The following is a 10,483-nucleotide window of genomic DNA, read 5'->3' as shown; positions in this document are numbered from 1 at the left end:
GAACTCTTTAACATGTCTCAGCCTTTAGAGCTGAAATTACAATGGGCCATGACCCCCAGCTAAGGCTTAGAGTGTTGACTCTTGCAGTGTTGGGGATCAATGCAGGGTCTTGTACATTCTGGAACAACTCTCTACCACTGAGCCACATCCCCAGCCCTGAGGCTTAGGTTTTCAATTAAGGAAAAGGTTACCAAACTGAGGATTCAAGAGTTCTGCATTCTAGTTTTGGTCATGACCATGGCTCCAGTGAGTCCCAGGATTTAATGAACTAGCAAGTGCTCTAGCCACTGTGGGAGACGGTGTCCCTGCCACAGCAATTCACACAGCAGCTCCCTGGACCCCTCTGCTCTGCGACACTGTGATCAGTTGTGGAAGATGTCACGTGTCAGTGCTTGGTGAGTGGTGTGTAGACTTGCCTCTCACAGTTCTAACATCCTTCTAGATTTCGCTCCCTGAGCTTCAGCCCCAGACCTAGAAATGACTTTAGATATCCAGATGTGCATTGTGCTGTTGGATTCTTAAATCTGGAGTGTTGCGGCTTAGACTGCTTGTTTAACTAGGTAAAGATGTGTTGTTGTCCCACCTGGCCTGCCTAAGGCACCTAAATGGCCAATAACTAGGCAGAAGAGGGAGGGTAGGCGGGGCTGGCAAGCAGAGGGAAAAGGGGAGCCAGCCTGTGGCCAGACAGACAGACACAGAGGAAGCAGGAAAGCAGGATGGACATTATATAGATGGGGTAAACAAGCCTCGGGGATCACGTAAATTAGTAGAAATGTGTTGTGGGGTATTTGTGCACTGTGTGAAGATATATTGCTGTGATTGGTTTAATAAAGAGCTGAATGGCCAGTAGCTAGGCAGAAGAGATAGGCAGGACTAGCAGGCAGAGAGGAAGTGGAAGACTCCACTGAGAAGCAGAATAAGTTGGGCCCACAAAATGGGAGAGAGGTAAAAGCCACACGGTAGAACAAAGATTAATAAAAATATGGATTAATTTAAGTTATAAGTGGGACAAGCCTAAGCTAAGGCCAAACTTGCATAATTAATAATAAGTCTCCATGGTGTTATTTGGGGCTGGCAGCCCAAAGGTAAGTCCAATTATAGAAATGAATTATTTTAAGTTAAAAAAAAAAAAAAAGGCTAGTTAGAAACAAGCCTAAGCTAAGTCCACTGAGTCTCTATGTCATGATTTGGGCGCTGGCAGTCCAAGAAAGCCTGCTGCACTGGAGTGAGTGGAAAGCATGTGTGTAATGTGTGTGTGTGTGTGGTATGTGTGTGTGGGGTGATGTGTGTGTTGTGTGTGTGTGTGTGTGTGGTGTGGGGAGGTGGGGGGTGATGTGTGTGGTGTGTGTGTGTGTGTGTGTGTGTGTGTGGTGTGGGAGGTGGGGGGTGATGTGTGTGTGGTGTGTGTGTGTGTGTGTGTGGTGTGGGGAGGTGGGGGGTGATGTGTGTGGTGTGTGTGTGTGTGTGTGTGTGTGTGGTGTGGGGAGGTGGGGGGTGATGTGTGTGTTTTGTGTGTGTGTGTGTGTGTGTGTGGTGTGTGTGTGGGTAGATAGGGGTGATGTGTGTGGTGTGGGGATCAGGGGGTAATGTGTGGTGTGTGTGTGTGTGTGTGTGTGTGTGTGTGTGTGTGGTATGTGTGGTGGGGGTGATGTGTGTGTGTTGTGTGTGTGGGTGGATGGGGTGATGTGTGTGGTGTGGGGGTGGGGTGGGGGATAATGTGGTGTGTGTGTGTGTGTGTGTGTGTGTGTGTGTGTGTGTGTAGAGATTCATTAGAGATAAGAGACCAGGGGAGAGCTGCATTATTCCACGGTGTTGCAGGCATTTGTGAGACACCTCACGTGGGTGCTGACATACAGACCCAGGCCCTCTGTTCTGCACTCTTAACCATTAAGCCATCTCTCCAACCCCAGAAAGTCTACGCTGAAGATGGACATGCCTTTGGAAGTTATCAGCATTTACATGGCCTTTAAATTTGAGTGACGTGTGGGACTGGGGAGATGACTCAGCAGGTAAGAACACTTTTTGGTCTTGTGGAGGACCCAGGTTTGGTTCCTAGCACCCACCGGGTGACTAACATAACTGGAGTCTGTAACACTGGAGCATCCACGACCCTCACGCTCTTCCGGCTGTCGTGGGCACTGCTTATCCTTGATGCACACATACACAAAGGCAAAGAACACACGTACACATAAAATAAATATAAATCTTAAGAAAACGAACCTAGCGATTAACTCCCTTATGCCAGTGGTTCAGCTCAGGATGCATGTTAGAATCATCCCAGGATTTGAAAGACGAAACACTGAAGCCAAAGTTCCATGTATCCAACTGATAAAAATCAGAGCTCTGTGTGTGAGCCTAGGCATGGGTATCCTTCAAAGGTCTCCAAGTGATTCCGCACAGAGCCAGACTTAACTACACTTTTAGCTGAAAGAACTCTGAGAAGAACGGTAACAGAGAAGAAAGAGCTGGTTCTGCAGTTCAGTGGAAGAACATGGGCAGCGTGGACGAAAGGCATTGGCTTCAATCCTGAGCACCGAAAGTGACTCATTATGAAGGAGACATGATAAGGGAGCGGGAAAGCTCCTCGAAGCATCGGGAAGGGGCAAGGAATGCCAAGAAGCAGGGTCTCAATGTGCAGCCTGGTCTGGTAGGTAGCTGTTGACTTTGAAAGGTTATGTAATGGAACCGTAGACAAAGAGGAAACTGAAGTTAGGGAGAGAGGGGTGGTGGTGGGGAACTGGAAATGAGAGTAATTCAGCTCTTTTGAGGAGTTTCGCTGTGGCGCAGAACAGAGAAACGGAACGGGGAGGCGGCAGAAGGAGAGTGTGGGGTAAAGGCAGGTTTCTTTTCAGACGTGGAATCAGAGAGCATCCATCAGTTTCTTACGGCCGGAGATGGTGATGGCAGGATGCTGATGCTGGGGACTGAATGGATGCGTGAGGCAAGTCCAAAAGAGAAACTCACCTTCTTTGCATATGGATGTGTGCAGTATGTATACATGTGTGCTTTGCATATGCATGTGTGTAGTATGTGTACATGTGTGGGTATGTTGTGTGTAAGCCAGAAGGTGACACTGAGTGTCTCTCTCCACTGCCTCCCACTTCATTGAGAGCCTGTCACTGAAGCTGGATCTCACTGACTCTGGCTAGTCTACCTAGCCCGTCTACCATGGGGATCTTGTCTCTGCCTCCCAGGAGCTGGGATGACAGGTAGCAACATACCTCAGCTTTTACGTGGATTCTGGGAATCCCAACTCCAGGGACACATTCTTTATCCACTGAGCTATCTCCCCACCCACATTCTCAATAAAACGCTTTAAAAAAATATCTGTGTGTATTGGATGTTTTAACTGCATGTATGTCTGTGCACTGCATGTGTGCATTGTCCGTGGAAGCCAGAAGAGGGCATTGGTTTCCCTAGAACTGGAGTTGCAGATGGTTATGAGCTCAGGTCCTCTGGAAGAGCAAGCAGCCAGTGCTCTTAACTGCTGAGTCACCTCTCTAGTGCCCCGCCCACCCCAAGTAAAAATTTTAATGATTAAGTCTAATTTAAACTTTAATCTTTGATGTTGGTTTTTTTTTTTTTTTGTGTGTGTGTGTGTGTGTGTGTGTGTGTGTGTGTGTGTGTGTGTAAGATTGAGCGCAGGGTCTATCTCATACTAGGTAAGTCTTGTACCACTGAGCTCTGCCTCAGGTCCCACAGGACTTTATTTTTTAATTTTTATTGCTTCTTTATAGTTGGTAAAGCAGGCAGAGGGTCTTCAGGTGTGTCTGCAAACTGGTTGAGTTCCATTAGGCCCGAGTGTTTTGAATGTGTACCCTCTAGAGCCCTTGTCCTGTCCTTCCCCCCCACACCACTCCCACCTCTGCCTGTCGCCTCCTCCACAGCTTCCCTGCCTTGCTTTCCTCTATCCCCCCAGATCCAGCCTTCCTATCGTTCCCTGCCAAGTCTGTTATCTCTTCAAGGATGACACCCAGTTTACTGCAGGGCAACAAGCAAGCACCTACTACTCTACCCCATGGATGGCCCTCCGGAGCCTGGAAGTGCCAGGCTCCCGGCCTGCCTGGTTGTGCTTGCCCTTCTAACTCAGTGTGGGGCACTTCTGTCGTCAACAGATCTCGTGTCTCCGTTTGGCTGCCATTCCTGCTGCACAGAACCGCACAGAGCCCAAACTACCTGTCTCCTGTCTGTCGGCTCAAGTGGATTTCAGCCCAGTGGTGACTGAAGTCAGGTGCAGGACACTCAGTCTCCGGGGCCCAGCATAAAGGCCTGGAGTTTGCTACAATGAACACAAGGGTCCTGTGTGCCAGTAGAGACCCAGGAGAAAGAGAGATAGTGTGGACTGTGGGCCATAGGCAGAACCAAACGGGGGGGGGGGGGTGGTAGGCAAGCTTTATTATTGGTCGATCTGTACACTGTCCGCTGGGAGGGGGTAGGGCAGCGTGCGGCTTCTCCCCAGGCTGCCTGTCCTGTCCCTGCAGGTCACAGTAGACAGGGGATAGGTCTGAAGTTGCTTCCCTCCAGTTCCTGGGAGGTCACCCCTGTCCTGCTGCCACTGCACAGGCCTTCAGGGCCGGTCACAGGGAGCAGGGCCCTTCTTCCGTTCCCGAGTCAGCAGGGTCACCAGCTTGGCCTTAATGCCTGTCTGTGCACCGGAGCGGACAGTTCCTCCAGCCTCGTCTAGCTCCAGCTCCAGCAGCCTCCGGTACTGGGCTTCCAGGTTGCTGTCCTGGGCCGAGCCCGGCCAACTCAGGTCCTCACTGTTGTGATAGATGGGGCTGGCCAGGGGGCTGTGGCCACCAGGAGGGCCCTCTTGGGACGCGGGACCCCCATTGGACAGCCCAGGACTGGCCTCCAGCAGGCACAGGTTCTCATAGAGGTGCTCCCCAGTGGCTGTGGGCCTGCTGGTCTGCTTGCACACGGATGCATAGAGACTGGATACTGTTCCTTCTTGCGTGGGACTGAGCAGCAGTGGCAGGCTTTGGGGCCCAGGGTCAGTCACAGGCAGCTTTCTGGAAGTGGCCAGCTCAAATCCTGGGGCCACCTCCCGAAGCTCTCCAGGGGGCTCTAGGGAGGGCAGGGAGAGGGCCCGAGGCAATGGGCAGGGTGGGGACGTGGCTAACTCTGGAAGCCGTTCCCGCTGGCGGGCAATGGCGGCAGCCACGGCTCCACATATGTCTGGGGCACGTGGACTACTGAAGGCAAAAAGGCCCTCGCCCGAGTCACAACGGCGGCCAGCCTCAAAAGAGAACACGCCCTGCACACAAGCGACACAGGCGGGGGTCAGTGGCCGAGGAGCCAGGACACCGACCACCTACCACCTTTCCCGACAGGGACCCGTCCCGTTGGTCAGCACCTCACCTTGTCAGAGCCGAACTTGCGCAGGAAACGGTAGGGCCAGCTGTAGCAGGCCTGGGGGTTGGAAGTCTCCCGAAGCTGAATGTCATCTTGGCCCAGCACCAGGAGGTAGGGTCCTTTCAGCTGGCAGCGGGTGGTGGCCTCTGTCCGCTGCACTACCACTGGGAACTCACTCACTGTACTCAGGAAGCAAGGACAATGTGTCAATTCTCAGAGACCACTGCTGGGGTGGGTGCGAGGCTGCCCGAGGGTGTCCCCTGAGTCACCTTCCTGCCAGGAGGAGTAGATAGAGTTTTCCTCCATGGGAACAAAGCCCCTTTTTGGAGTCTCAGCCTGTCCTGATCCGGTACATTCTCCGGTGCCCTGAGGAATAGATTTTAGTCAGCAGTTAGAGCCTGCCTGGCTCCTTTCCCCCACTCCTCCCATGGGGTCAGCGGGCAATAGCTTCCATGCGCCTGTCCCGCTCTGCCTCCCACTCTGCAGGGGCAGCGATCCCCACTGGGCTTCCCAGTGCTGGTCCTGGAGCAAAGCCATCTCTGTAGTACTGGCTATTCCTAGTGCACCAAAGCACCGAGGGGTGTCTCTATAGCCCACGTGTGCGGCCAGGGGCTGGGCTGCCTTCCATAGGGCTCTGACAGCGTGGAGCAGGTCACCCCTGACCTTCCCTGGCTCCCATCCCACAGCCAGTCCCGAGGTTCTTTCTGTTTCTGATTGCCCACCAGAACTACCTTGACCCACAAGCATGGCCAAAGCCAAACCCCGCTTCCTTTCAACCCGTGCATGTCTTAATTTAAAAACAAGTGGTACAAGTCGACTTTACTGTTTTTCAAGTGGTTTACTTATTTTTATTTTATGTGCATTGGGGTTTTGCCTGTGTGAGGGTGTCAGATCCCCTGGAACTGGAGTTACAGACAGCTGTGAGCTGCCATGTGGGTGCTGGGAATTGAACTCAGGTCCTCTGGAAGAACAGCCAGTGCTCTTAACTGCTGAACCCATCTCTCCAGTCCCCAACTTTACTATTTTAAGGTACCCAATTCTGTGGTTTTTAGTCTATTCACCAGGTTGTGTAGTCATAGCAGCACCTAATTCCAGAACTTGTCATCACCACAGATGACAGTCCAGCGCCCATGAGCCGCCGCTGCCCACTCCCCTCCCACGGTCCCGGCAACCATGCACCTGCATTCTGTCCGTATGGATTTGTTTGTTCTGGATAGATCACACGAATTTAAAAAGCATATGTGCTACCTTCTTTCACATTGTATTTTTTCAAGGCTCCTTGTCTTTTTATTGTTTGTTTTTGAGACAGGGTCTCAAGTAGCCCAGGCTGGCCTGGAACTGGCCATGTAGCTAAGGATGACCTTGAATTGCTGAACCTTCTTCCTCCACCTTCCAAATGCTGGGGTAACAGGCCTGGGCCACCCTGTCCAAATTAAGGTTTTACTTATGTCTTCATCAGGGGATGGTCCTATGTTGTCTCATCTCTTGGCAATGGTGGCTGCCATGAGCACTGGTGGCCACATTTTGCCTGAATACCTCTTTTCATTCTCTTGGTTATACATGAATCAGGAGAATTACAGCCATATTGTAACTCCATGATTGGTTTTAAAAAACGTTTATTACCTACTGCTATGTGTATGGGGGTTTTGCCTATATGTGTTTGTGTACTACATGTGTATAGTTCTCAGGGAGGCCAGAAGAGGGTGTCTGATCCCCTGGGACTTACAATTGTGAGCTGCCAAGTGGGAATTGAACCTGGGTCCTCTGCAAGAGGAGCCAGTGCTCTAACCACTGAGCCATCTCACAAGCTGCTCCATGATTCCTTTCTGAGGATCTAGCAGGCTTGTTTGTTTTCCTATCATGAACTCTGCGTCTTCACAACCATTATCCCCTGGCTTTACGACTCCAGAGCCAGCCTTTCTGATCAGTCTAAAACCTCCAACCCACTCGTGGCCCAAGGTGGTTTCAAGAGGCTCTCACTGAATTTCCCAAATCCACTGACTTGTACGCCTTGGCTGCTGGCTGGCCCATTTCTGCTCTTTAAACCATCATCGTGTTTCCCTGTCCCAGGACCTTTGCCCGTGACACCAGTGTTATCAATATGTGTCAGTGTGTCGTAGACACCCTTCTCAAGCCTCTGCCTGATGAGTCCTCACCTGTCATTTCAGGGCTCAGGCCCACTGCCTCCTCCTTAGAGAGATCTCCTGATCTACCGTTTGATTTTCTAGCATGCATGGGGATCTGGAATTCATTCTGTGGGTTCTGAGCTGTTGCCCCGATTTGCCAGGTTTTGGCATGCTTACCAAGTGGCAGGGTCTAACTAAGCAAGGACCTGAGGGTTGAGGTGGTCCCCCGCAGGCCAGTTCACTTGACACTCACCGGGAAGGCCAGCTGGCAGATGGGGCCCATCCATGACTGGCGGTGCTGGGCGGCCAGCAGGTGGCTTCGTTCAGTGGTGGTAATCAGGAAGGCACCAGTGTCCCTGGGACAACTCTCACAGTCCGCAGGCAGAACAGACACACAGTCAGCCAAGCGTATGACCCGACGTTCCCCTCGCCGGCCAGGCCCCGTGGCTCTGTCGCTTGCTGGCCCCAGGCCACCATCACGAACATCCCAGCTTTCCAGCCGAGCTACGCCTGATGGCCTCCTGCATACAGCAGAGCCCACACTTTGCGCCAGTATTTCTGTAAAGAAGAAGACCCTTGGGAAGATGGCTCCCCCTGCCACCTGGCTCTGTACAGCTGCTGAGCAACTGGCCGCCTGGCTTCTGCCTCCCTAAGACTGTGGCAGGAGGAGGCCTTGCTAGGGAAATGGTAAGCAGGAAGAAGTCTGTATTTAGGGTTGGTCAGCTCTGAGTTCAAATCCCACCCTGCCCTTTTCTGAATGACCCCATAGCAATAGCATGCTTCTCTCTCAAGGCCATGAGAATGTGAGCCTGGGACTTCGTCTGGATTATCTGCAAATCTAGTGGTTGGAGCAGGCCAACTGACATGGCTGTTATCTATCTGCCGCCGTCCCCCAACCAGAAAGGGCACTTAGGCCGGGGCTGGGTGCGGTGGGAAGGAGGCCTCAGCTTCGTGCTGGTAAGGAAGGAAACATGCAAATGATATCTAGCAAAGGAAACAGTTTTTCTAGCCAGAGAGCAGCTGCAGCTGAACTGTGGGCCTACAGTCTGATGCTCAAGGAGGAAAATGGACCCCAGCCCCTTTCCTCCCCAGCATCTGGATCGAGACCCAGTCTTTGTCTGCAGGCTGCTGCTCCATCCTTGGAAGGCTCCTGCCACTCAGGTCTTGACCTTCTCCAGGAACTTTGGAGCCATCACACACATAGGTTTTGATTCTTAGGACCCTTCCGTGGTCTTGGCATCTCTACCACTCTCTGGGGCAGTCTTAAGGGATGCTTCAGCCCTCATCTCAGGCCAAGAACCCCCATTCCCAAATCCCCAGGTTTCAGCCCGCCCAGACTCCTTTCCCAGTTCTCTCACTCAGGTCTAGACAGGCTATCTAGCTGAGCAGAGGTTTCTCTCTCTGCCCGTGGCTGGCAGCCTGAGGTCCCCACCTTGCCAAACTTCACGTGCTGCTGGTATAGGATGCCGTCCTTGACAGGGGTCTCCAGAGACTCCATGGCCACAGCTGTTCTGAAGATCCGAGGAGACCGGTGACAGGCTGGACAGGAACTCCTCTCACTTCCCCTTCTGGCCACTTCCCCCTCCCTCTGTCCAGAGACAGCTGCAGGGCCAGGGGGAGGGGAGCCTGGTCTTCACTGAAGGGATAGTAGTCAGGACCAATCTCTCCCTTAGGGTTCTGGCTGTTCCAGAACCACACCTGCCTACTGGGAGCTTGAGGCCACTGGGGGGCCACTGCCTCTTGCGCATGCACCTGGATCAGCTGGTCCTGAGTGTCTGACCACAGGATGGGTGAGTCACGAACTCTGAACCCTCCCCCACCCCCAGGCGGCTGTGCACCCCGAGGATGGGAACTGTACAGCCCTGGCCCTATCCTTGGACCCTCCCCTCCCCTCTCCAGATTGCTGAACTCCTGGCTGCCATTCTGAGGCCTACACGCCTCTCTAGCAGGATCAATCCAGGGCCTTGGGTATGCTAAGGCAATTGCTCTGCCACTGAGCTACACTCCCAGCCCAAACAGAAATATTCCTAAAATTCACTCTCTTCTCCATCCTTACCCGACCTGGGCCCACCCTGGCTGTCCACCAACCCCATTATTCCCTTTCAGTCTAGCCTGGGCCATTCCACCCTGTGTGTTCTTGCCTTGACTTCCTGAGCTGTGTTTCTTCAGATCAGTCCCTTCTGGGTACCCTTACCACTGCTCTTCCTCCCACAGCTGGCTGCTTCTTCCTGGAGGCCTTCCCTGACCACTCTTCAAGGTTCGAGACTGAAGCAGCCCCACAGCACGTCCATCAGCAGCAGTCCACAAGGGCTCCAGCCAGGTTTACTGCTTGTCACACTGAGTGTGGGTGGCAGGCCCCCAGGGTGCTCCCCAGGGAGGTCACATGCTCCTTAAAGCTTTGCTTCCTGCCCAGTGTCTCCCCCCCGCCTTGCTGGAGCCCTCTGTTGTGCATGAGCATGAATTATGGGAAGTATCTTGTCACTCGTGTAATGTCACGTTGGGAAAGAATGCTGTAACCAGGCTGAGAAATGCTCTTTAGGGGTCACACCGTAGACATGGAAATACATTCAAGGGGCCTTTTGGTTCCTGGCTCTTGCCCACTATGGTCCAGGCAGCTCCAAGCGTACACAGCCTGATCCTATCCTTTGCATTCTCACTGACATTTCAACAATGAGGAAATTAAGGCTCAGATATGTTAAGTAACTTGCTGGAGGCCACACACTAGGTGACAAACATGGGTTGAGCAACTGCTGTCTGCTGAATCAGCATGTCTTACAATGTCCTGGCGCAGAGAAGCCGAGAAGCCTGGCGACTGCCGTGCGCTTCTTTGCCCCCTCTTGCTGCAGGGTCAAGTTCTGGTTGGTGGGCTGGGCTACAACAGGCATCTGCATGTAAGACTCTTACCTGTGGCTCCCAGTCAGGGCAGCATCTGCCTGGCTCATTTCTGTCCTTACAGCCCAGAAGAGACTGGGGTGGGGCAAGGCAGAGGGAGAGGGTGTCTG

The 10,483-nt window shown here is 52.8% G+C and overlaps 1 protein-coding gene and 1 long non-coding RNA gene across 2 annotated transcripts; one reads left to right on the top strand and one right to left on the bottom strand.

Annotated features, from left to right (window-relative positions):
- Window positions 1–4,371: 4,371 nt before the first annotated feature.
- Dok3 (docking protein 3) lies at window positions 4,372–8,998 on the bottom strand. Its single transcript, XM_028863524.2, is given in 6 exon segments — window positions 4,372–5,257; window positions 5,362–5,534; window positions 5,625–5,721; window positions 7,735–8,000; window positions 8,003–8,039; window positions 8,914–8,998. Coding segments are annotated over 6 exon segments (1,329 nt in total). The 5' UTR covers window positions 8,980–8,998; the 3' UTR covers window positions 4,372–4,567.
- Window positions 8,999–9,186: 188 nt separating this feature from the next.
- LOC119087994 lies at window positions 9,187–10,296 on the top strand. The gene is made up of 2 exons (XR_005091548.1): window positions 9,187–9,271; window positions 9,696–10,296. It is a non-coding gene; the product is annotated as an uncharacterized LOC119087994 (long non-coding RNA).
- Window positions 10,297–10,483: the final 187 nt, after the last annotated feature.

Source organism: Peromyscus leucopus, chromosome 5 (genome assembly GCF_004664715.2).
Source record: "Peromyscus leucopus breed LL Stock chromosome 5, UCI_PerLeu_2.1, whole genome shotgun sequence".
NCBI classification, from domain to species: Eukaryota; Metazoa; Chordata; class Mammalia; order Rodentia; family Cricetidae; genus Peromyscus; species Peromyscus leucopus.
The sequence above is the reverse complement of the archived record's forward strand: the minus strand, read 5'-3'. Positions and strand labels throughout refer to the sequence as shown.